This window comes from Carlito syrichta, unplaced genomic scaffold (assembly GCF_000164805.1).
Source record: "Carlito syrichta isolate Samal-C Ts95f unplaced genomic scaffold, Tarsius_syrichta-2.0.1 Scaffold302357, whole genome shotgun sequence".
NCBI lineage: Eukaryota > Metazoa > Chordata > Mammalia > Primates > Tarsiidae > Carlito > Carlito syrichta.
The window spans coordinates 182,893-210,580 of NW_007246453.1; the positions used below are offsets into that span (position 1 = coordinate 182,893).

Below are 27,688 nucleotides of genomic sequence, written 5' to 3' on the forward strand. Positions count from 1 at the left end.
TTCTTGATATGGCAAGTTATAAATTTCATAAATTTATACATTATAAAAGAGGACTAAAATTTCAGTTTAATGGGAGAGAATTTTTTCAGTCTGATATTTAGCTTTTGGGATATTTCAATAGGAGAGGAATTAATGTTTTTGCTACTTTTTCTATACCCAAATTATTTGATATTTCACATATTTGAAGTGTACTATATTTTATGGCATTTAAGGCTAGTCTCATCATTTCACCGTCTCATCATTTCACTGTCATTTCAGTGCTATTGTAATTGTTTCCTAGCTGATTTCCACTTTATCATCCTTTGCTGTCTGTCCCTCCTAGTAGTGCTAAATTAATTTTCCTACAAGCCCACTTTGTGGGTATATGCACATATGATTGTCTCACGTAAAAACTCTTCCTGTTTCCTGTAAACTGCAGTTCTCATTCCTTGACCCGTTATGCAGTTAGAGAGATCGGGTTATAATCCCAGGACCATCACTTAACTAGTATGTAATTAACTCATTTATTCACCCAGTGCATATCTTCTGAAGACTTACGATTTGCCCAGCATTTTCTAGGGATTGAGGATACAGAGGTGAACAGACAGACGTGGTCCCAGCCTTTCATCCTAGTCATGTGCACTGTTGAGGTCCCCAATCTTTCTCATGAGCACAGCCACAGATTCAGCCACCACCTTTTCCTCTGCTTGTTTTCTCTTATCAACTGACACAAGCTCCTTGAAAGCAGGAACTGTGTGTTAGATCTCTGTCCCCAGGTGGTATCACATAGAAAGTTTTCAGTGAATTACTGTGATCATAATGGGCTAGTCTCAATTATTTTTTGTTATTAGAATTATTTGATTTTTAAAAATTATTGCTGACACTTGAATTAACTATCAGATAACACTAGAACATACTTCATAACAATTAAAAAGATTGTCAATTAAAAAATGAAAAACTTTAAAAATTAAAAATGATGCATTATACTTGGATTCATTTGATAATATTTTCTACTAGAAGTTGTTTTTTTTTTTTCCAGGCCTTATTGAATTTGAAGAATGTGACCCTGCTAGTGCAGTTGAAGGTAAGTTGACTAGCTGTAATAGGTTAATGCACGTGGCAACTAGCTAGTATCTTCTGTTCATTGAACAAATAAGGAGGGACTGCTATCCACAAGGGTAAGAATACCTGTGGAGTAATGTAAAAATCTGAAAGTAGTTTAAAAGCCTATGGATGCTAATTGTTACTTAATGAAGAAACAGCAGATTTGCCCAAAAGAATATTAGTATGTTAGATACATTTTTTTTTTTTTTGAGTCGGAGTCTCCTTTTATCACTCAGGCTGGAGTGCAGTGGCACAATCATGGCTCCCTGCAGCCTTGATCTCCTGGGCTCAGGTGATCCTTCTGCCTCATGCTCCCAAGTAGCTGGGACTACAAGTGCATGCCACTGTGCCCAGCTAGTGTTTTTATTTTTTGTAGAGATAAGGTCTCACTATGTTGCCCAGGCTGAACTCCTAAGTGTAAGAGATTCTCCTGCCTCAGCCTCCCAAAGTGCTGGAATTACAGGCATAGGCCTGGAAAGATTTTAAAAGATTAAATATAACATGTATTTGTTTTAAAATATATATTGAGATTATTTTCTTCATTGACATATATCTTTAAGCCTTCTAATGCCATGAATATAAAACTCAAAACTCCAGCCGAATGTGATGGAGATGTGTACCTGGAGTCCCAGCTGTTGGAGAGGCTGGGGTGGGAGGACCGCTTGGACCTAGGAGTTCAAGACTGCAGTGAGCCGTGATTGCACTCTGGCACTCCAGCCTGGGGGACAGTGCTAGACCTTGTCTCTGAAGAAATAGCAGTGATTAAAAATAATGTTAAAAAAGGAAACTTATTACACGTTAATGTATAGGGCTTCTTTGACAGTGGATAGCATTTATTAATGAATGAAGTTATGCATTAATGTTAATATTTTTAAATTGGTGTTGATTTGACTTGGAGGGAGGGACTACAACCAACCCGACTCCTATTTAAGTAGGTGTTTTCTGTAAGATGAAGCCCAAGAGATGCCTTCTGTTTTTGTTCATGTTTTTTATAGATCTCACTTTTTGAGCTACTAGAAATAATTTTAAAACAATCTTCTGTTTTTCTGATCCCTATGTAAGAATCTGGAGAAATGGTTTGTTATGGTATGTTAAGTTTGTTAATGGTTTATTAGGTGTATTATTTATGATTTTATTGTAGTAGCCCTGGGGCTTAGACCTCTTATATTCACTAGCTGTCTGAGAGCAATAATTATTTAAGTTCTCTGAACTTTAACTTTCTTTATTGTAAAGTGAGGATAATAAATAGTACAGTGAGAAGAAAAATGTAGTTGATTTTAAAGCATCATAACATGCTGTACAAATGTGTGGTATAGTTAGCTCCGCATGATATCAAGTACATTGCTGTTTGACATTTGGATTCTTGTTTTAGCTGTATAACACTGAGTTAAAAAAAATAAAAACATAACACCTGCATGAGGGGTTTGCTTAGGTGACCTCTCTCTCCTGCTTACTTCTCAAAGAATAAATGGAAGTGCTGAATTCCATCAACAATTAATAGCAGGACCGACCTTTAAAAATAATCTGTCATGTAAGAATAGGATGAATAACTGCTATATTAGGAAAAAACAAAGATGATTTTTGCCTATTGTTATGGTAGGATTCATTTATTGTTTGTATTAGGGATAACGTGAACACAAGAGTGCTGTATTACAGACTTTTCATGTTGTGCTTCTGATGGGTCTGTTGTGTCATCTTTTTATTTAAAATAATACACTTAGAATTTTGTGACCCTTTAAAAAGAAAACATGATTTGATCTATATTTCTAACACAATCTAATTTGATGATTATTGTACTTTCTTTGAAGTTTTAAGATGTCTCCATCTGCTTATTTTGCATAAGGCGACTTACGGGAGGTATAGAAGAAGAGAAAATTTCATCAAGTAAATGTTCTGTAATTTTTTGGTAAATAATAGACTACATAATAATACTATAAGAAAAATATAAAATACTGTGACTGTGATTTAAATACTAGGGTGTAGAGGTTGATTTATTATTTATTTCATTCCAATTTAGCATCAGCAGTTTTCCCAGATTTAATATATTTACCAGGAACAGCTATGTTTTTATAACAATATATATTTATCTTAAAGGCATAAAACCAAGGAAAAGAAAGACTTTTGCTTTGCCAGGAATAATTAAAAAGGAAAAGGATGCAGAATCTGTGTAAGTATTTTAAATATTGTCAAAATCCTTTTCATTTTTTTAAGTGATTAAGAATAAGACTTTTTTGAATTTAGAAAGAAAAAATCTTGGAAATAACTAAATATACATCTAAGGTATGAAAACCACAAACCTTTCTAAACAAATACTTTGCCAGTTCCTCTGGTTTTAGTTCAAAGTATTAAAATTATTAATTATGTAAAAATTTTAAGACCTAACTTAGTAGATGAAAGCTTTAATGTCTTGAAATGGAAATTTTTGAAGTGTCCTCATTTTTATAAAATGATACACCATATTTTTAAAAGTTGAACAGAAGTACAGAGAATACTGTATCTAAGAGAAAACCTTTGGTCAACTGTTTGGTGAAAATCCTTCTAGACAATTCTAAGCACATAGTGATGTATTATAGGCACATAGTGATGTATACATACAGCATATGTTAAATGCTAAATGGGGGGGAGGGAAAGCCCTAGCATGTCTTATCATTTATACCAAATTATTATTTTTAGATGAAGTATTTGGTCCATTTTAAGTCCGATTTTCCTTTTTTAAAAAGTAAGAAATTAATGTACAAAGACTATATATATTAAGCATATAAGAAATTGAGCTAGCAATTTAGCTAAAATAAGTTTTTACTTTGCAACATTGCAACTACCCAGGAAATTAATAGAAATATACCAATGCCAGTCCTCAGACCAATTAAATCAGATTCTCTTGTGTGAGACCCCAGCATAGCTTTTTGGTTTTGCTTAGTTCTAAGCAGCCTGTTTGATTCCTAATATATACCCAAGGTTGAGAATCATTGAGCCATGATTATTCAGACAAACTAGAATTAAAGAAATCTTTCCGTGATTACTCACTAATCAAAGTCTAGTGATTTGTTGACCCAATAATATGTGTTGACCCAGTAATACTGACTGAACATTAGTTAAAAAACCCTACTTCTAGTATTATCAGCAGAACTGTCATGAGACTTAATATTTTGATGGGCACTCATATTTTCATCATAAGAAGACAATTTGTGCTTTGGGTATTCTTGCCTCATACCTATATATTTCTGTTTGAGTTTCTTCCATTCTGATTGTCTCTTTTCCCCGCCCAAGTGGTATTTGGCTAACAAATTAAGAGCAGTTGCCAAATGATTTGTGTCTATAGTTATCATCTCTTCTGCAAATGTCTTTCTTGATTATTTCTGAAGGGATATTTTGCTAAGGGAGTGGAATCTAATCTCTTTTTATAATATTAGAAATGCATATAGAAGTCTAATTTGACTCGCTAGTAAGTTTTTAAAACGTAGCCAGTAAAGAATGATGGGCTTAAATTAAAATATGTTATAATCTATAGTTTTCACTACTGTTCATACAAGGAGCATGTAATATTTTTATATGCTATGTTTTTAAGATGGTTTCAAAATCGTCAATTTCCCAATATAATCATTAAGCCACTTGGAATGATTGTTTTTAACCAGTGAGAATACTAGAGCAAAAAGCTAAGTTTAAACCATTGTACCATCATCACCTTCTTTCAGACTTCTTGGCAGGAAAAATGTTAGAATTCACTTTGTTTGAAGTGCCAGAGGCTGTTGGCATGCCTCTTCTTCATGGCCTGAGGCTTTTGAGATGTCAGTAATTATGGAAGACAGGTCCTGCTTGCTCAGAGCTTCTGTTTCTGGAGCTTCGTGCACAGATCTCAAATAGCCCACTGGGAAGGGGAGACTGAGTGTTTCACCACAAAGACTTAAAGCCAGAGAATAAACTGTTTGGAACTTTAACTGTTTAAATTGTGTCTTTTTTTTTTTTTTGGTAAGAAAAATGTGGAAATGTTCTAACATCTTGATTGATTTGATTCTCTAGAAAGATTGAATTTATTATTATTATGTCTTTTCTGGGATATTTCCTCAGAGTATGCATACTTTTTTTTAGTATGCTATTTCTCATCTGCTGATAAGGAAACTGTATTTCAAAACTTGCAATTTTAAGTGGTCATAGAGATGCATAGGGTTTATGGTTACCCAATCTTGTTGGTACTTTTATTTGAATTGAAAGCAATGTAGTTATCTCCCCCCTTTTATCCTGTCTTCCTTTAAGAAAACTCTTCAATTTGTAGATTTTTCTGATTTGTTCTTAGTTTTTGAGTAGAGAGAGTTTTTTGTTTTGTTTTGTTTTGTTTTGAGTTGGAGTCTCACTCTGTCTAGGCCCAGACTGGAGGGCAGTGGCCGCTCCTGGCCACTGCAGCCTCGACCTGCTGGGCTCCGGCGATCCTTCCACCTCAACCTTCCAAGTAGCTGGAACTGCAGCACGCGCTACCATGCCCAGCTAATTTTTTGATTTATTGTAGAGATGAGTTCTCGCCAAGTTGCCGGGACGGGTCTCAAACCCGCGGGCTCAGGCAATCCACTCACCTTGGCCTCCCAAAGCGTTGGGATTACAGGCTGAGCCACCAAGCCCGGCCCAATATTTTGATTTATTGTAGAGACAAGGTCTCATCAAGTTGCTGAGGCTGGTTTTGAACCCCTGAACTCAGGCAGTTCTCTCGCCTCCACCTCCCAAAGTGCTGGGATTATAGGTGTGAGCCACTGTACCTGGCTGATTAACCTGCTTCTATAAAATTCTGATACAGATTGAATGTCCTTGCTTGGGACCAGAAATGTTTCGATTTCAAATTTTTTCAGATTTTAAAATATTTACAGAATACATCCATTTGCATCCCTAATGTAAAATACATCTAGAGCATCCCTAACCCCCAAATTTGAAATCTGAAATGCTCCAATGAGCATTTTTTTTTTTTTTCTTTAGCATCCTGTTAGTGCTAGAAAAATTTCAGATTTTGAAGCATTTCGGCCTGTGGATTTTTGTATTAGGGATGTTCAACCTGTATTGTATGCATTAACTATCTCAAGTCAAAAGTCCAAACACCTTTTAAATCTGCAATCTAACTTTTGTTTGTGAGTTTGTTTTAGAGTGTATACGTAGAGATTCTTCTAATCTTATTTATTATGACCTCAGTGTCCTTAATTTTATGTATTTAGAGCTTATCTATGTTTTAGTTTTAAAATTCAGAATAACAGTTTTCACTAGTTTTATATGCAGATTCAATTTTTATCAGTTAAGTGATAGAATTGCAGTTCTCAACTACATATTACATTAGACTAGGAAGTTATTCCAACTGGAAATCTACTTATTTAGTATATTTGGAGAAAACTAGTTTTACTTCTGTATCTACTAAGACATGGAAGGTATTTCAAATGATACTGAAGTGTTTAAAAGTTTTTATTTAAAAATGTTATTTAGGCTGGATGCAGTGGCTTATGCCTGTAATCTCAACACTTTTGGGAGGCCAAGATGAGAGGATTGCTTGAGCACAGGAGTTTGAGATGAGCCTGGGCAATATAGTGAAACCTCATCTCGACAAATATTAAGAAAATTTAACTGAGGTGTGGTAGCACATGCCTGTAGTGACAGCTACTCGGGAGGCTGAGACAGAAGGATTGTCAGAGCCCAGGAGGCCAAGGATGCAGCAAACCGTGATTGTGCCACTGCACTCCAGCCTGGGTGACAGACTGAGACCTCGAGAAAAAAAAAAACTAAATAAGTAAAGAAATGTTATTTACAAATAAATATAAATTTTTCCACTGGTATTACGTTCTCAGATGACTTGCCATTTAATATAGACTTACATAAAGCCAAACTTTCTTCTTTAAGGGAATTTTTAAAAAACTTTCCTACTTGTTGAATGAAGAGCCATTAGAAAGCCTTGTAGGAGTGATACCAACTTCTTTGGTATCACGTACAAGTATATTCATGTAAAAGAAGTACTTTCAAAAATAATTTTTAGAATACTTATAAACTGTTTTATTTTGTCAGCTAGTATGGGTATAGGAATGCCTTCTTTTGACTTTAAAATAATTTGATATATTTTAATCTGCATGATTTGATTTCTCTAAATATTTTTTGTAGAGTTTATATACCAAGGTAAACACTTTAAATATAGTATAATTAGCAGACAGTTCTAATAGTTGAATATTTCTAATATTTTGTTTGTTTTAATAGGGAATGTCCAGATGCGGACTCACTTGTAAGTAGATTTAACTTTGATATAAACAATTTAAATTAGCTGTCTTCATTAGGAAAAACATAGCATAGTTGAGTTGTTTACCAGTCTTTCACAGAAAAATACTAACCCTGTTATTGTGAATTCACTATTAAAATTATTTTACAGATGCATTTTTAGCTTTATATTGCCAGATGCTTTCTATTACGTAGAAAGTATTTTTAACTACCTTTGAAAGTTATAATTTTACTTTTAAAATTAGAATGGTGCCATGTCATATTGATTTTCCTTGGGAAATATGCCAGGTATTAAATCTGTATACTTTATTTTAAAATGTGGTACTATTACTAATTTACTGATGGTGCCATTAAAATACAGCCTTACCTGTGCATGCATTTGAGTTTCATTTAAGAAATTGTCATTTTAGAAATAATAGCAACAAGAACCATGGTCAGTACTTTTCTGTGCTTTTTTTTTTGTTTAGTTTAAAGAAGGGTTGATTATATTTCTTTGTTAAATGTATTTCTTTATATGTAATTAAAGAATACATCAAATGGAACTACCTATGGTTACAGTGGGTAAGTGGATTTATCAGATGTTGTAAGGAAGTGTAGCTGGGCATAACTATTCATTAGACGCTGATCATGATGATAAGTATAGGAGTTACAAACAGTCTCTTACCTTTGCTCATTGTTCCTGATTGCATAACTATTGTTTCCTTTGGCCCAGAAACATTTTTGATCTTTTACAGCAGAATGGTATACCAAAATAAAGAACTAAAATTATTTTGTGAAACATTGTTTTATGTTACTTAACTATGATAAAACTAGCATTTTTGCTTTATATTTCAGCTTTAAAATAAAATAATAAATTTATGTAAAAAATAAGAGATAGACTTCTAATGAGTTATGGGGTTAAAATCATCAGGGTGTTTTTGGAGTTATAACATTTACCTTACCACTGCTTATTTGATACTCTTGGTTAAGTAATTAAGAAAAAGTCAGCAGATGGCTTTTTCTTTAGTATGCATCATGCATTTTATTTCTGAATTATTTGTAGCATTTATTTGATGATTATAACATTGAATAAAATTTTTAATAGCTCCTGTTTTATATGTACTTCCTTTAAATAAAACATTTTTTATTCTCTTAGTAACTAATTGGTACTGTTCTATAGTGATCAGTATTACCCAGTTTTGAGCTTTAGCCAGTACTTATCTAGAATTAGAAAAGGACTTTTAAAGAGAATACAGAATCGAATGCCATTTAGGAAATGACTGATAAATTTGACTGTAAAAATGAAAAATGTATAGTTAGGAAGAAGATATTATAAAAGGACTTGAATTATCAAAGACAAACTGGTAGAGTATATTTGCAAGACGTGATGGAGCTAATTATTTATAATGTTTGTATACAGATCAGTACAAAAAGTGAGTGAGTGTCTAGTAGGAAGAGGGAATAGGATAAAAATGGGCAACTTTCATAAAAGGAAATAGAAGTGGTGGTAACCATAATAAACTTTGCTCAAAATAGGAATCTCATTCTGATGCAAGTTAGAATGAAATTACTATAGCCTCCAAACATATTGACAGATTTTGATACGATCACATTATTGGTAGGGATGTGAATGGGTACAGTCTGTCTTGTGGATAGTTTGGCAGTATTGCCCCCAAAAAGAAATGAGAAAGTCGGGCTCGGTGGCTCAGTCTGTAATCCCGCACCTTTGGGAGGCTGAGGTGAGTGGATTGCCTGAGCCCGCGGGTTCGAGACCCACCTGGGCAGTGAGACCTCATCTCTACAATAAATCAAAAAAGCAGCCGGGCGTGGTAGCGCATGCCTGTAATTCCGGCTACTTGGAAGGCTGAGGCGGAAGGATCGCCGGAGCCCAGCAGGTCAAGGCTGCAGTGGCCGGGAGCGGCCACTGCACTCCAGTCTGGGCGACAGAGTGAGACTCTAACTCAATTAAAAAAAAAAAAGAAAGAAAGAAATGAGAGTTCTTTTTTGACTCTGTAAGTCCCCTGCTGAGAATATGCTGTTATGACTATAGTCACAAAACTTTACACACACACACACGATCAAGATATATGCATGTATAAAAAGTGAGAAAGAGAAGGGAGAGATAGATATTTATTTCAGCATTGTCTGTATTAGTAAAAAACTGGAAACAACAAAGGCTCCATCAAAAAGCAAACTGGTTAGATTATTAAACATCCAGTCGGTGGGGTAATAGTCAGATGTTATGAAGAATTAAATTGTTCTATGTCTGCTGATATGGAAAGAGCTTACTAAATAAAAGCAAGTATGATTTTTAAGTGATTGCTGTATTAAAAATAAAATAAAAGGATTACAGGGGTAGCAGGGAAAGAAGACTTTCATTTTTTGCCCTTTCCTCTTATTTATAGCCTATTATTTATTCTTTTATTATTGTTTATTTCTTTTAGAAATCATCACACTGTTTTCCAAAGAAGTTGCACTAGTTTGCATTCCCACCAGCAGTGTAGAAGCATTCCTTTTTTCTCCCCATCCTTGCCAGCAGCTACTGTTGTTGTTTTATTAACGATAGCCATTCTTAGTGGGGTTAGGTGATATCTCAGTGTGGTTTTGATTTGCATTTCTCTGATTAGTGAGGCTGAGCACTCTTTCATGTGTCTGTTGGCTGTCTGTATGTCTTCTTTTGAGAAGTATCTATTCATGTCTTTTACCCACTTTTTAATGGTACTGTTTGTTTTCTTCCTTTCGGTACATTTAAGTTCCTTGTAGATCCTGGATGTTAGGCCTTTGTCGGATATACAGTTGGCAAAATGTTTTTTCCTACTCTGTGGGCTGTCTCCCCACTCTCTTGATGGTGTCTTTTGCTTTACAGAAGCTTTTCAGTTTGATGAGATCTACTTGTCTATCTTATCTCTTGTGGCATGGGCACTTGGGGTTTTGATCAGGAATTGGTTGCCAGTTCCAATTTCCATAAGGGTGTCTCCTGAATTTTCTAAGGTCTTACAGTTTGAGGTTTTACATTTAGGTCTTCAGTTTATTTAGAGTTGACTTTTGTGTATGTTGATAGGTAGGTGTTTTTATTTTGAAATAAAGATTTACAGAAGATTGCAAAGATAGTACCGTGCAGTAATGAGTTGTTACAACTAGGATATTGACACTAATTCAGTCAAAACAGAATATTTCCACTTACATAATAATCTCTCATGGTTGCCTTTTTATAGTTACTTTTCTTCCTTTCTTACCCCTTACTTAACCTCTGGCAACCACTAATTGCTTTCCCTTTTCTGTAATTTGTCAATTCAAGAATGCAGTATAAATGGAATCATACAGTATTTTATTCTCTTTAGACTGGCACTTTTCACTCAGCACACTTCTTTAGAGATTTATTTAGATTGTAGTATGTGTAAATAGCTTATTTTTTTGTTGCTGAATGGTATTCTGTGTTTTGGATGTACCAAAGTTTGTTTCACTGTTCACCCATTGTAAGGCACTTCAGTTGTTTCCAGTTTTTGGCTATTAGAAACAAAGTGTTATGAACATTTGTGTACAGGTTTCTGTGTGGACATAATGTTTCTTTCTGACCCTGGCAATTTCCTTTCTGGCGTCTACTTTATCTAATACGAAGGCAGCCTCCTTTTTCCTTTTTTATTATTAATGTTGCATAGTATAATTTTTTCCATATTTTTTCTTTCCGCCTACCTGTATCATCATTTTTGAAGTGAGTTTCTTATAGATAACTTACAGTAGGATCATTTTGAAAAATCCGTTCTGCCACAGTTTCCATCTTTTCATTGATGTATTTGGACCAGCTATGTAGTTAATGATATGTCATAATTTGTCTGCTGTTCTATTTTTGTTTCCTGTTTGTTCCTCTGTTTTTGTTTTCATTTTTTTCTTGCCTTCTTGTGGGTTATTTGTACCTTTTAAAGAATTACATTTTGATTTATTTATAGTTTTTGAGTGAATTACTTTTATAGATAGTGATTACTCTATGTCACTCTCCATTGCCTTCAGATAGTTATTTATATATTTTGATCAGAGCTTATAGTTGTAATCTATAATTTATAGGATGTTGGTCCAAAAGCAGCTTATTCAGCCTTACAGAAAGCAACTTGGTATTGTTCTGAATTATTACATCGTACTATATAGTGTATTGTAAACAACTTTAAAGTAGTCAGTTATCAAGTTTCATATAGAACCTCCAGAAGACTAAATACCTGAAATGTTGAGTACTTAGAGTAGGGATAAAGTATTTTGAAAAAAAACTTTTCATTCTGATTTCTAATGAGTCCACACTTGGCAAAATTTCTTTGTTTTTAAAGTATTTTAAAGAGATAATTTGCATATTAACAAGTAGTATGTAGAGCTCAAAGAAAAAGCACTCTACTTTTGGTGTCATAAATATGGTCTTGTCATCTTCTTCTCAGTGGAATCTACTCTTTACCCTACATTAGATCTTTCATTTCTAGTTTTTAATTACAACGGTTAACTCATTGCTGGCTGCAGTAGACTTTATTTGGCTGGAGCAATAGTCATATAAATGTTGCTTCCTGTTTTCCTTTACCTTGTGCTATGCCTGCCTTGGCAGTCCTTCAGGTTCCTCTTGCTGAGCTTTAGAAAGTTGGAAAAAAACCCGCATACCTTATTGTAAAAGGATTTTTGCATTCCTTAGCAGTCTTTTTGTTCCATTAAATTTTTTTTAAAAATTGGAAATCACTTCTATCTTACCAAAAACGCAAAAATAAAATAATACAAAGAACATTTGTATGCACTTTATTTTTATCACATTTGCTTTAGCATTTGCATTCTCTTGCATTCTCCTTATACTGGGTGTGCCAAAAAATGTATGCGCATTTTAAGTATGACATTCCCTCTGATTAAAATACATAAATAACTATCTGAAGGTAATGGAGAGTGACATAGAGCAACCACTATCTATAAAGTAATTCACTCAAAAACTCTATAAGTCAAAATGTAATTCTTCAAAAGGTACAGATAACCCACAGGAAGGCAAGAAAAAAGAAAAAGATGGCATTAATCAAATGAATGGTAGTGTCACCATGCAACAATCAAAGGAAATGGCGGAAGCACGGTTGAGGGCACATCATACTACACATTGCTACCGTAATTCAATTCAGCTTCATAAAATAGTACATAGATAACATCTCTTAAAATGTGTATACATTTTTTGACACCCCCATATATGTACTGGTGTTTAGGTATGTGTGTATAATATTTTTTTCTGATCCATGTAAGCATAAATTAAATACATTATGACCCATAGTTCCTAAATGCTTAAGTGTGTATTTACAGAAGAAAAAAGGACTGTTCCCTTATTTAATGACAAAAGCATACTTGGGGGAACGTCCCTCCCTCCTTCTGTCTCCTTTCTACCCTGTTGCCCTTCCTTGTAAGTAGCCAACTTTGCTGTGTTCTGATCATCCTTTCGGTGTTGTTCTTTTTAAATGAGGATAAGCAGATAGATACAGATTTTGTTTTTTCTTTTTCCCTTCTTAAAAGTTACCATACTGTATATATTCTTTACTACTTATCTTTTTTCAATTAGTATTTCCTAGAAATCACGTCATATTAGTTCTAGAAACCTTTATAATTCTTTTTTCTTTTTTTAGCTACATATATAGTATGTTCAAGGGTTTGGTTCTGGGACACCCCCACACACACATGGGCCATACTAAAATTATTGGATGTTCAAGTCCCTTATATAAAATGTCATAGTATTAGTATATGACCTACACACATGCTCCTTTATACTTTAAATACTCTTTAGATTACTTATAATACCTTATACAATGTAAATGGTATGTCAGTAATTGCTTTTAAAACTTCATAGTATTCTTAGTGTTGAATTGTTATTTTAAAATATTTTTTTGAATATTTTCAATGTGTGGTTGGTTGTATTTGCACAAATGTATAACCTGCAGATATGGAAGGCCAGCTGTACCTCGTTTTATGTAGGTACTATAGTTTGTTTAACTTTGTTTGGATGTTTAGGTCATTTCTAATAGCTTCAAATTATAAGTAATCTTTGATGAATATTATCCTTGTGCATATGTTTTTTGTTTGTTTGTTTGAGACAGGGTCTCCCTCTGTTGCCCAGGCTGGAGTGCAGTGGTATGATCTCAGCTTACTGTAGCATCAACCTCCTGGGCTCAAGGGATCCTCCCCGCCTCAGCTCCCAAGTAGCTGGGACTACAGATGCACACCACCATGTCTGGCTAGTTTTTGTATTTTTCGTAAAGACAAAGTCTTGCTATGTTGCCTGGGCTGATCTTCAGCTCCTAGACTCAAGTGATCCTCTCGCCTCAGCCCCCCAAATTCTTGAGTTAGGATTACAAGCATGAGCCACTGCACCAGTCCATAGGTGTGTTTAAATGGTTGGAGGTGTGATTTCACGGTGTATTTCTAGAAGTGGGATTCCTGGGTGAAAGAGTAAATATGTGTGTAGTTTTGTTACACATTGCCCAATTTTTCTTTGTAGGAGTTGTTGCCATTTTGTATTTATTTATTTATAGTCGGGATTTTGTGTGTGTGTGCATGTATATATGTATGTATGTATGTATGTATGTATGTATGTATTTACTTAGAGTCGGGATCTCACTCTGTCACCCAGTCTGGAGTGTAGTGGCACGATCATGACTCACCACAACCTTGACCTCCTCAGTGCAGGCCATCCTTCTCCCTCAGTGTCCCCCCCAACCCACAAGGAGCTGGGACTACAAGTGCATGTCACCACTCCTGGCTAATTTTTTTATTTTTATTTTTTGTAGAGATGAGGTCTTGCTATGTTGCCCAGGCTGGTCTTGAACTCCTGGGCTCAAGCTGTCCTCCTGCCTTGGCATCCTAAAGTGTTGGGATTACAGGTGTGAATCACTGCGCCTGGCCTCATTTTGTATGTATACCAGTAAAGTATGAACATGTATTTCAACAGCTTCACAAAGTATATTTTCAATTTGGTATGTTGGTGTAGTTTTAATTTTCTTGGTTGTTCTTATTTCTGTTTTTTGGTTCATGTTCCAAATTTTTCATTTATTTAAGCTGTCAGCCCTTTCACTCTACCACATACCAGCTCCAGACATACACAATTTTGCACTTTTATTTCTTCACTTTGAAAATTTGAATGAAAATGTTTGTTCACAAATCTACTGAAATTTCTACCCAAACACCTGTTCTCTTCCTTTTATTTTTTTCCTAATCCCTGAGGAACAGGGGCTTCTTTGTCTTGTGTTTTCTTCTTCTCTTGGAGGACCTTGTTCCCGTTTGATCTCCTCTTATTTTTGCCATATCTATGATATTTATTGACTCTCCTGCCTTTGGGTCTGTCCTCTTTCTGTTCTTGATGCTCTTTCCCCTTGTTTGCAGTGCCCTTTCCACCTGTGGAGTTTTATGGTATGAACAGAAAGCCCATTCTTGAAGCTGCTGAAATGCTTCAAAACTAATTTCTGTTTACATCATAATCTTTAGTAACTTCTGCTGTTTCTTATGTTCCCATGTAGATTATTTTCACTTTTTATTATGAAGAGTTTTAAACAAATGTGAAACTACTTATAATACTGTCATAGTTTCTTGTGGGGGCTGTCTCTTATCAGTCAACCCCAACAGCTTTTTCTAGTCAATCCTGTCCATGCATTTTACCTTTTCAAATTCTAGAAATAATGTTATTTCATCTGAATACACTTCATATGTACCTTTAAAACATAATCATAATATTGTTATACCTAAAATTAATTTACAATACCTCCTTAATATTTTCAAATAACCATTCATTATTTTGTAATGATCACTTCTTAAGGTTTTAATTACATTTTGTTTGAATTTGTTGATGTGTCTTTTAAGGATATCTATAGGTTCCTCTTCCCTCCTCTCTGTTTAGCTTGCTTTTATTTTATTTTATTTTTTTTGACATAGGTTCTTGCCATATTACCCAGACTGGAGTACAGTGGCATGATCATAGCTCACTACAGCCTCCATTCTAGCTTCAAGCCATTCTCCTGCCTATGCCTCCCAAAGTGGTGGGATTACAGGCATGAGCCACTGAGCCTGGCATTTATTTGGCTTTCTATCTACTCTTTGGAGAGATTAGGTGGTTTGTTTTATAGGGATTTTTTTTTGGTTAGAATTTTACTAATTGTATTCCCATACTGTATTATGTTTTACTTTTTTTATGTTATTTAAATTGGTATTTGGATCTATAGACCTGATCTGATTCAGGTTCAAGATTTTTGGTTCTTGTTTTGTTTTGTCAAGGCTGCCTCACTCTTGAGACATGAGATGTCTGGTTGTCACTGTTTAGGGGATGTTAGCAGACATTGATGCTCTGTCCTAAGATAGTTTCATTAGCTCACCCAGACTTTAAGCTGCTTGACAAGGCACTAGATCTTATAATTCCATAGGGCTTCTTACAGCAATAAGAATATTTAACTTGATAATAATTTTAAGCCACTTGATAGTACTTTTAAAAAACACTTATGATTAATAACAGAATCTAGATTTTGAACAATCTGAATTGGTCTTCACTTTGGCGATTCCTTGCCCTGAAATTAGGGTTTTCTCCTGTTTCATTTTGCCAGTCTTTCCTCTTTCAGATGTCTGAAGCATGGAGTGTGTCTTGAAGCTAATTAACTAAAAAGATGTAATTTTTTTCAGTGTTAATAATTTTGTTGAACTGTTGATATTTGATAGTTGATTTAGTTTTTCAGTAATAGTTAAGGTTATTTTGCTAATCTTTAATAATTTTGTAATTGGGATTGTCATTACAGTCATTTTTTTTCCCTCCCCATAGAACATTCCTGATGTAGATGAAGAAGGTTATAGTATTAAACCAGAAGCAAATCAGAATGATATCCTTTTATCATCTGGGTATTCTTATCAATTGTGTTGGCATCTCAGTAGACAGTAATAGCAAAATAATGTATTAAAGTCTCTTCAAATTTTTAGTTAATTACAAAATATGACTCCTTATTTGACATGTTTTTAATTAATAAAATTTAGTGATTTTATTTCTGTTAAAATTTTTCTTACTCTTAAAGGTTTTCTTCCTTTTTAAAAATAAATGTGTGGAAAAACTGGTTATACATTAAGGTAATTTGAAAACTTAATTCTTTGACCGATATTCACATACCAAAGAGAATCATTTCTACTCATCTAGTGATTCTGACTCCGAAGATGAAGAACCAAAGAAGTATCGGATAGAAATTAAGCCTATGCATCCACATAACTCACATCGTACAATGGCTTCTTTGGATGAATTAAAAGTATCTATAGGGAATATAACACTCTCCCCAGCAGTATCTGTAAGTAAAAACATGTTTATGCTCTTTTATAGAAGTCTTTTTTTTCTTATCTCATTAATTCTGGAAATAGTTAAAAGTCCCAGCCAGAGCAACTTGGCGAAACTTTGTCTCTACAATAAATTAAAAAAAAAATTAACCAGGCATGGTGGCATGCACCTGTAGTTCCTGCTACCTGAAAGACTAAGGTGGAAGGATCACCTAAGCCCCGCAGGCTGAGGCTGCAGTAGCCATAGTGTGCCACCGCACTCTAGCCTGGGCTACAAAGTGAGACTTTTGACTCAAAAAAAGGAGAAAGAAATTAATAAAAAGTACAACATCACTTAGTAATTGTTAAATTAAGTATGTGGGATGAGGGAGTATTTTACTTATTTTTATATAGGCAAATAAATTTGTGAGTTGGACTTAGTTTTGCCTGCTTTTAGAAGTATTTTATAAGAAAATGAAAATGTAGAAAATTCACTATTTCTGTCATTTGTTATATTTAATAAACAATGTCTCAGGCAGAATTTTGTGAACTGGCAGTGTTAGTCTTCTCCTCATCTAATTTTAAAGTTTTTCTTTCATGTTTTGTAACTCTTATATAAAAGAGAATTCCATAAAAATGCATTTTAAAATTAAATTATATCTTTGCATTATTTATCTGTCGCTGTAACATTTGTTTTCCCATACTTTTCATCAAAGAAAGACAAAGATAAGATGTCTTAGTGATAATGGTTAATTCTTCAATTCTAAAATACCATACTTAATAACTTTTGAGGGAGATTAAAACATTACCATAGTAGAACTTTTTGTGATGTCATATTGTAAGTTCAGAAATGTTTCACTATGGGAAGAAAGCCTGTCTTAGAATAACAATTAAGTATATCTGTACATGATCATCATGATTAATACTAAATCTATTCTATTTTATAATAGAGAATAAAAGTTCTCACCATTTCATATCATTATCCAGTTATATATTTTAAGTGGCCTACATGTATATGTTTGGAGAAAAAGTGTTTTTCTCCTAGTCGTACACTTTAGAATTTAATTTCAGAAGTATTTTTTTCTACTAAAAAGATTTCTACAGTGAGATCTTATTGTACTATTACTTTTTAACATTAAAGTTAATGTTGAATTCTAAAGAGAGTTGCTTAAAATATGGTAGCCATATATGAAGTGTCAGGTTGTGAATCATTAAAAATTTGTATTGTGTAAGAGTGTAACTTAATTTAAAATATATATGTAAGTGGAATAAAAGCCCAAAGGAATATACCAAAGTATTAAGCATCTATCTCTGGGTAGTGAGATCATGATTGATTTTAAATATTCTCTTTTGTACTCTTCCCTCTTTTCTATTTTTTTAAATGAATATATATTCACACACATATATTTACGTGTGTGTGTGTATGTGTGTATATATATATATTTTTTTTTTTGAGTAGGAGTCTTCACTCTGTTCCTCAGACTGGAGTGCAGTGGCACGCTGGAACCACAAGCGTGTACCACCACACCCAACAAATTTTTTGATTAATTGTAGAGATGAGGTCTTGCCAAGTTGCCAAGGCTGGTCTTGAAACCCTGGACTCAGACAGTCCTCTCACTTTCACCTCCCAAAGTGCTGGGATTACAGGCATGAGCCACCGTGCCTGGCCAAACATGTATTAATTTTTTACTCAGAAAAATAATAATAAACATTTTAATAGTTGATACTGATTGAAAATATGTTATCTTTAAGTATATTGTGTTGCCCAGTTTGCGTAACTTTTTTCCACCTAACAATCTGTGTGTTTTAAGGTATGTATATTTTAAATACGATTCAAAAGGAAGTAGACAAATTTTTAGAGCAGGAAAATACAATGTTTAGAATTCTAAACTGACTTTCTTTTTTCTTTCATGTACTACTAGAGACATAGTCCAGTAAGTACAATATTTTATATTTTTGCCCATTGACTTTTTAAATCATTGTAATGTTTGAATACTGATTTTCAAAATACTCATATTAAAATTTTAGATTAACAAGTTACAGTATCTTGCTGTAGATATTCTTTTAGTACTTTTAAAAACATTTTATTGGGTGTTAAAAGTACTTTTTTTAAACTGTAAAACAGCTATTGAAAGTGTTTTTCTATATATCTTTTATGTAAATACACTTTACAATTGAGCAGACATACTAAAAAAACTTAAAATTAGTTTGCCAGTATTAATACTTTGCCATATTTAATTCCCAAATTAAATTATTTCTTTAATAATACCTAGTCTTTGCATTTCTGTTTTAGGTTCAGATGAACCGGAATTCATCTAGTAAGTTTGACATTTGACTTGGTTATTTTATGTCTACTAAAATTTATAAGGCAATTTGTTAATCTTGTAACTTTGTGTAACTGTAGAAATAAATCTTTTCTGGTCGTGTACCTTAATGACTGACTAGAAGGATACTTATTTTAAACAGAACACAACTTACTTGTATTATTTCTTTTAGAGCTAAGAGGCATGCTTTAAACTTTAATACATGGCTACAATGTTTTTCCGAAATTGACAAAACCAAAAATTAACTCATTTAAGAATGCTGAATTGTTTCCCTAGCATACTCTGTTTCATGAGCCAGAAGGCATTTGTAAGATGAGATAAGATAAATAATATTTACCTTTACCTATCTTTAAGTCATATCACAATTGCAATTTCTATTACATTGTTTTAAATGTAGAAATTTAATTATTCTAAAAACTATTCTAGGGTGTTAACACCTTTTGCAGAATCATGCATTAAAAATAACAAGGGTTGTGGGAAAAATAATTGAGGCAGTCCACCCAAAAGCTGTGTAATTTTGTTAATAGAACACTTAACAAAAACTGTAACGTCAATCTTAATAAAAATTCTAACACAGTCTTAAAAGATCTGGTAAATTCGTAATAAATGCCAAATAAAAGAATTTTGCCTTTAAAAAAAGAAATGTTAATGGTAGCTTGATGATAGGGGATGGGAGGATGAGTATGGAGATTAGGACAAAATGAAGACGCGTCAGAGAATAGCACAGGAAGCACTTGGAGGCAGAGTGCACAGCCAAACAAGGCAGTGTAACAGGTACCACGTCCTGTGGCGCGCCTCAGTTATTTGCGGCAGTTACGCACATTGAGGTGTTTTGCGTTCGTCAGCTATTACTTGGTGATGGCAAAACATAAAGGGTACAGGGAAAATTGCTTGACCAGCGTGACCTTTGCATTACTGATGCCGTTCCCCTGTTTACCACTTGCTTATGAAGTGAATCATGTTACAAATGCAAAAGACTATCTTATAAAGAAACTGTTACTCTAGGTTGCTTGCTATAAAACGTTTAGTGTTTAAAAACAGGGCACCCTTCAGTTTAATAACTACTTTTGATTAATACAATAATTACTAATAATAGTCTTAGAATGTGAAAAATGTTTTCATGATTCATCAATTAAAATTCTTGAGAAAACGTTGTATATTTAAACATTTCTTCTAATTTTTAAAATTGCAGTTCATATTTTCTCTCTTCTAAACAGCAATTTTATTTTAATGAATACCATAGCTTAGTTGACTTAAATAATTTCTTACTAAAAATGCTATAAGAAATTAAGATTCAGCAGAAATTCAGTTACTTTAGTGTATATGATGGAACACTTGTCAATATCTTATTTGCCTTTTTTCATAATTGATTATTACATTTATATTACCAGTTACAAAATTTTTAATTATCAGTAGTATTGGAATATGTGTGTAGAGTTTCCCTTTTCATGAAAATATCTTATTTCCTCAGATAATGAATTTTTCTTATTTTAATTTTTAAATCAGATGAGGAGTTAACAAAATCAAAGCCATCTGTTCCACCCAATGAGTAAGTTCCATATTTAATTTTTTTTAAAAAACAGGCTAGTTTTTAGAGCAGTTTTAGGTTCATGGCAAAATTGAACAGAGATGTCCCATAATCTCCGCCCCTTTGCATGCCCAGTCTCCCTCACTGTCAGAATCCCTCACCAGAGTGGTACGTTTGCTACAGTCTGTGAACTTATGTTGGCACATTATCATCACCCAAAGTTTACAGTTTACATTAGAGTGCGTTCTTAGTGTTGTACATTCTGTTGATTTTGACAAATGTATGAAGACATGCATCATCCTTTATAGGATCACACACAGTATTTTCATGGCCCTGAAAATCCTGTGTGCTCCACCTATTGATCCCTTCTTCTACACCACGTTTAAATTTGAAGTATCCTCCTTTTGTTCCTTTTTCTAGAGAGTTTTGTTTTTTAGTTCTTACAGTTTCCATTCTAGTAAGGTGTTATGGGTCATTCTGTGTTTCAAAAAGAAGTTAAAAATGTTAGCCAATTTTGCATGGGTCTCTTTTCACTGTTGAATCTTATCAATAAAAATATCTTGGCCAGGCACGGTGGTTCACACCTATAGTGCCATCACCTTGGGAGGCTGAGGCGCAGGAGGCTCAGGAATTTGAGACCAGCCAGGGCAACGTAGCAAGACCACATCTCTACTTTAAAAAAAAACTTTCTTTGAGTTAATATTTCTTGCACATGGAAGGTAGACTTAATTAAATTATTTGATATTTTTGAGGCACTAATGAGTACAGTGGTGGTATTTATTGAATTTATCATTTTTAAAGATAAGTTCTTTAGTATTTTAAAACTTGTTTTTAGGAATCATTTATGTAGTTGTAATGCTAGGCTTTATCATGCAAGGTATAGTGTGCTTTCATGTAAGTGCTGCTGTGATACTAGATATGTACTTGTAGATAATTAGGACGTTTTCATTATAGTGGTCCTGCTTTCTGTGTAAGATTTCCTGAAGTATTTTTTTTAAAACTAATGACAATTTGATACATTAAAATATTTAAACCATTTTTCTGTACTTAAGAAGAACAAAATTTCTACCCAATTTCATGTCACCTAAATGTTCTGTTCAAGACTGGGTGCTAGGTGTGAATCAGCAGACCAGCAACTGTTTTGAAATTAAGTGCCTGTGTGTCTTTGGGCAGTTTATTGAGTAATCCGTGCTGCTGTTTTTTTTTTCTTTCCATTTGTAAGCTGAAAGTATTCTGATTTTGATGGCTTCCAAGGTCTGGCAAGATAGGATGAATGGGAGTTAGTCTTCCCCACCTTCCCCTGCCAACTTCAGATTATGCTGTTTTAGGTTCTGCTCATAGCGGATGACAAATATTGGCTTATTAAATCTGTTAATGAAACTTCTTCACATATCCAGAGTATCCAACTTTTCAGTCATGTATGTCAAGCCGTCAGAATTCTTTCTAGGAAATAAAAATAAGCAGCCAGAGTTTATACTACTGAGATACTCTTTTGTGAAGCTGATTTTTAAATGTTGCACCAGGAAAGGGACCAGTGATTTACTTGCCTGGGACCCCCTCTTCGGACCATCTCCTGATTCATCTTCTTCATCTTCATTAACGTCATCCTCGTCAGGTAAATACAGATAAGCACAGAAGTTGTTTTAACTGAGGAATACAGTAGTTGCTTTTTTCTCGTTTATTCACTAGTTGTGCATTATACTTAACTATCAAAATTTCTAAAAATATGTCCTCTGTTCATATTGCGAGATAACAGTGACTTTTTACTGGTTTTGTTCTTTTAGTGTAGAAATGCCCTATGGCTTACGCAATAAAAATGTATTAAAAAACAAGTATTTAAAAAATTGATATTTTTATTTCTATACATTATTTTATATCGTTACCCAAATAATCATTTTTATTGTTTATAGGCGATTCAAATGGAAAATATACATTGTTGTTACTAGTCCTTTCTTAGTAGACATTCTAGTTGCACCTAATTTTCTATTGTTATGAACCTTCATAGAAATAACAAATTTTGTGCACAACTCATAATATTCTTGTAATAATTTATCAGTATAATATTTATGAGTACCAAGATATGTCCATGGATACTTATCGCCAAACTGCCTTCTTTTTGTTTTCACTGGGTCAGGATCTCACTCTGTTGCCCAGGCTGGAGTGCAGTGGCACAATAACGGCTCACTGCAGCCCCAACCTCCTAGGCTCAGGCAATCCTTCTGTCTCAGCCTCCCGAGTAGCTGGGACTACAGTCACACACCACCATGCCCAGCTAATTTTTTTATTTTTTGTAAAGACAAGGTCTTGCTGTGTTTCCTAGGCTGGGATCAAACTCCTGGGCTCAAGCAATCCTCCTGCCTTGGCCTCCCAAAGTGCTGGAATTAAAAACATGAGTCACTGTGCCTGACCCAATATATGAAAGACATTTTGAAAGCTGCATATGAAAGAAATATATAAACAATATATGAAAAAACTTCGAATGCTTTTTAGTTGTTGTTTTGGCAAGAATATGTAAAGTTTCTGTTTTCTCCAAAATACCAATTTTTTTTTTAATCCGTCAACAATCAAAAGCAGGCATCAAAAATACATGTTTAATAATAATTACTGCTTGTTCAAAACAAGAAAATGAAATCCGTTTTAGTTGATCTTCTACCTTTTTTGGGGATTTCAGAATTGCCATATAGTATTTGGGGTTAAGGAGGTGCTGGAATCCTGGGGAGAGAGATGAAATCTGTCAAGTTCATGCTATGACTCTGCAAAGAGCTTTGCACATTCTCTTTAATTCTGTCACATTACGGCTTTGCACATTCTCTTTAATTCTGTCACATTACGAGATGCATGAAGTTATTTTTTATTGTCCCTGTTTTATAGATGAAAAAAGTAAAATCAGACATGATAAGTAACCTCTCTGAGATCATACAGCTAGTAAATGATGGAGACAAGATTTAAACCTGGATTTTACTAATTCTAAAACCATTGTTCTATCACACTCTGACAGATTAACAACAACAAAAGCATGTTGAAATATCTTACTATTGGTAATAAAATAAATATTAGTACTTAAAATTAGACTCTGTAGAGACAGTATATTTAAAACAAACTGCAAATGAATTATAGGAAATCTTAACCTTAAACACTATTTGGAGTTTTGAAGAGAGGGTAATCTGTACCTAATAATTGTAAAACAGCAAGAAATAGTCAATAGATAGTTGGACATATTCTGAAGTAGCGTTATAGCTTTTCTCAGTGGGCATTTGTTGCTATTTAGTTTTATAAAACTAACCTTACAAATATATAAGGAAAATAACTGTACAGGAAAAACTGAAGTTGTTGCTAAGTCTTCTTTTTACTTAGTACAAAGTCATCTTTTTATTTAGTAAAGATGTCAGAATGGTGTTTTGTAATTAGGATGAAAAGTTTTAAGCAGTAATTAAAAATTTTGTTAATATCTCTATGAGTTGCTTATTAAAATATTTTATAAAAATGTTCAAATTGGTCTCATAGAGATTTTAGTTATATAGAAACTTCTTCATAATTCTGCTCATTGTTTCTTGCTATTTTCTGTAGTACAATCTTTCTTTTCAAAAAAACTTATGTTCTCTTCCTTTTGCTACTTGTCTAAAGAATGTTTGACCCATATCCTCATCATTTCAGGTAAAAACTAGTTCATTTTAATTCAATGGCCATTTAATGTTTAGCAACTAGGAAATGATAAAACATTTACTAACTTTTTACTTGTTTTTTAATTCACTTCAGTACGCATTTTTAGACTTTCTCATACAGTGTGAAAAATGTCATAAATTACTTTACTTTTCAAAAAAAGTTTGTGATGCTCAAGAGATAATTATTCTGTGGTATAGTATTTATTATTGTCTTCATTTAAACAGAATATAATTACTGATCAAACTATTCAATTTATCATTGTAATTCTCTTGTTTTGCAAAACTGACCCTAAGTGAAATTATGAAATAGCATTTTGTCTTACATTTTTATTTTAATTTTTATGTTTTTCTTGGTACTCACTGGTTATAGCATATCTTAAATTTTATTCCAATACTTTTTGCTATGCACTTCTCCCCTATCTAAAGATCCTCTACTTGGGTACCCATTGTCGCATGTTAGCAAGGTACAAGTTGTGAGATTATTTTGTACTCTTCTCTGCCTCTTTCAGAATCTTAATTAATCAGTAACCTCATTGTAAAATAGTTGTAGAAAATAATTCCAACCAGTTTGTTAATAACTGATAGTTAAGCACCTTAGTGTTATTCTATGTTTTAAATTGTCGTTTAGAGCTTGGTTGGGAAGTAGTTTCAGTTGCATCTTGTGCCGTATAAACTATAAATAAGCATTCATGATGATTATGTCAAACGTGAATATATGTATACATTCATGTATACATATATATATATATTTTTTTTTTTTTTTTTTGAGTTGGAGTCTCACTCTGTCACCCAGACTGGAGTGCAATGGCCGCTCCCAGCCACCGCAGCCTCGACCTGCTGGGCTCTGGCGATCCTTCCACCTCAGCCTTCCAAGTAGCTGGAATTACAGGCATGTGCTACCACGCCCAGCTGATTTTTTGATTTATTGTAGAAATGAGGTCTCGCTGCCCAGGCGGGTCTCGAACCCGCGGGCTCAGGCAATCCACTCACCTCAGCCTCCCAAAGGCACGGGATTACAGGCTGAGCCACCGAGCCCGGCTCATGTATATATTTTTAAAAACTAGCATAAGTATTTGATACCTACCTTCTCTTTGGTAAATGGCAGTGTAGACCATTTTCTTCTCTGCTCATGGATTAATTGAGCTCTTGTGCTCTGCAGAAACTCCTTAAAATGATCTTTTGAAAAATGTTAGGCTGATTTTTCATACTAATCCAACACTGATTTGGTTTGATGTACTTCCTGTGGTAGTGTTATCACTAGCCACGTAGAAACTTTGTTGAGCACCACACATACACAGCACTATCACTTTGCTACCTTGTATTGACTATTGGCGTTAGCTACCTTTACTCCTCTGGGAAAACAGGAATAGGTCTGACTTTATGTAATTTGGGGCCTTCAGCTTTTCATTTGCTCTGATGTTTCTTGTGTGCATGCTTGTTTTCCTCAATTAATATAAAGTGTGAGCTCACCTTCCATGTATTATTATGTTTTCCAGTTTCAAGTAACTAAAATAGCATTAAACCGAAACGAGAACTATTTAGCTATATAGATTTATATTTTGGTTCTAGTATTTTCCAGTTCCTTCCAGTTTTCAGTTGTTTTCTTCTTATTCAGCTGACTTTTAAAAGCAGAAAAACTTCACTTCCTCTCCAACCAATTTGCCTGAGTATGTGATAACTGATCATTACTTGAAACCATGTCAGATTCTGGGTCTAGAAAGCCCATCACCAGACTTTTCTCCTGCCTCTGTTTTACCCTGTGACAGTACCACCATATCGCACAGCTAAGTTTTCTTTTGCTTCATGGTCTCAAAGTCAGCGACTTTTCTGTACTGTTGAACTTGTTACAATTAATAACACCAGTGCAGCTGAGAGGGCATTCCAGAGATTGCATTGTAAAGCTGAAAATACTTTTGGGTTCCCTGATGCTTTGGATGAGATGTCTCCCAACAGCTGCATCTCTGAAGATCAGAGTGACCTTTGCCATAATATTACATGTCTTGAAAAATTACTGGCAGCCTGGGCAGGCGAGACCTCATCTCTACAACAAATTAAAAAATTAGCCAGGTGTGGTAGCGTGCGCCTGTAGTTCCAGCTACTTGGAAGGCTGAGGCAGAAGGATTGCCGGAGCCCAGCGGGTCGAGGCTGCGCTGGCCGGGAGCGGCCACTGCACTCCAGTCTGGGCAATGGAGTGAGACTCCAACTCAAAAAAAAAAAAAAAGAGAAAAAAAAGAAAAATTACTGACAGAAGAAGCTAACAATGCTGTGGATAATTTCTTCTACATCACCATTATTGCTTCTGGATTCTAGATTAGGCTTTGCCTTTGCTCAGATAGAAAATGGCATGGCAAACATGCGTTGTCTATTCCCATTGGGTAACATCTTAGGGCAGATACAGGTAAATTTTTATTTACTAGGGGGAGACCCTAAATTTATTTGTAAAAAATTGTGCATTTATTCTTACATGTTTAAGCTTCAGTTACCTTTAGAGTACTCTTTGACACAATACACCTCTCAAGACACTTTTCCACTTCTCAGAACAGTTTTTGAACTCATCAGTTATGATGCCTTTTAGTGCTTCTGCCATTTTTTGTTTCACCTCTTCCACATGAGCAAAACGTTTCCCTTTGAGGATTTTTCTTTAATTTGAGGAAACAAAAAAAGCCACTCAGGGTGAGATCAGGCGAATAGGGAGGGTGGCATGGGGGACATGCTGTTTTTGGTCAAAAACTGCTGAACACTCAGCACGGTGTGGGCAGATGTGCTCATAAATCACCTGTATTGAGTTGAGCAAACGCATTGAAAGAATCTCCAAAAACACTTTTCGCTGAAGCCCAGTACAGCCTCTCACAATGCTCGCTGGTACACTGATGCCAGTGGGTTCCTAGAACACTTACCTAGCAGAAGAAGTCTATACTACAAGGGGCCTGCCCTCAAGAGAAAAAAATTCCAGTTTTTTTTTGTCTCCCTCATATACTTTATAGGTCAACTCATGTTTCTGCAAACACTGCCTCTAATAGAAATTTGTAGCAGTGAGCTTCACCACCACCACCAGCAGCAGCAAAAAATAAAACATAATCACAACACTTAAATATTTATCTTCTTAGAGGCTTCTAGAGCCAGTACCTAGTTGACATATATAGATGTAATATAGAGTCATTTATAAACAGTGGTGTTAATAAATAATGTTATTAGCTTTCCTCTAAAAGCAGATTCTGATTGTTTAAAGGAGCTGAACGTAATACTTCTACCAAACTTGGTTTGAGTTAGTCTAAATGCCATTTGGACAGGCCGCTAGATAATAATGAAGCTTCAGGTGTAGATGTGTAGATCCTCTGCTGTGTTAAGCCCTCTCACAAGCTTGAAATAAGAACACAGGAGGGTAGGCCGGGCTCGGTGGCTCAACCTGTAATCCCGGCACTTTTGGAGGTGAGTGGATTGCCTGAGCCCACGGGTTCGAAACCAGCCCCGGCAACTTGGCGAGATCCTGTCTCTACAAGAAAAAAAGCAGAAACAAAAACATAGAAAGGTGCTAGCTTCATTGATAAAGAACATGCCTTTAAAGTAGATACGTCATGGCACAGAAGTGTTAGGAGCTTCAGGGGGACTGT

The 27,688-nt window shown here is 34.4% G+C and overlaps 1 protein-coding gene across 2 annotated transcripts in view; it reads left to right on the plus strand.

The window, feature by feature from the left end:
• Positions 1–27,688, plus strand: part of FCHO2 (FCH domain only 2) — a 102,736-nt gene that overhangs the window by 46,104 nt on the left and 28,944 nt on the right. For both annotated transcript variants that reach the window (XM_008056438.2, XM_021711551.1), the window contains 9 exons: positions 1,019–1,063; positions 3,178–3,250; positions 7,297–7,321; positions 16,088–16,145; positions 16,423–16,598; positions 18,486–18,497; positions 18,857–18,881; positions 20,394–20,436; positions 21,939–22,030. In XM_008056438.2, coding sequence (XP_008054629.1) covers positions 1,019–1,063; positions 3,178–3,250; positions 7,297–7,321; positions 16,088–16,145; positions 16,423–16,598; positions 18,486–18,497; positions 18,857–18,881; positions 20,394–20,436; positions 21,939–22,030 — 549 coding nt within the window. The remainder of the gene's footprint in view (positions 1–1,018; positions 1,064–3,177; positions 3,251–7,296; positions 7,322–16,087; positions 16,146–16,422; positions 16,599–18,485; positions 18,498–18,856; positions 18,882–20,393; positions 20,437–21,938; positions 22,031–27,688) is intronic.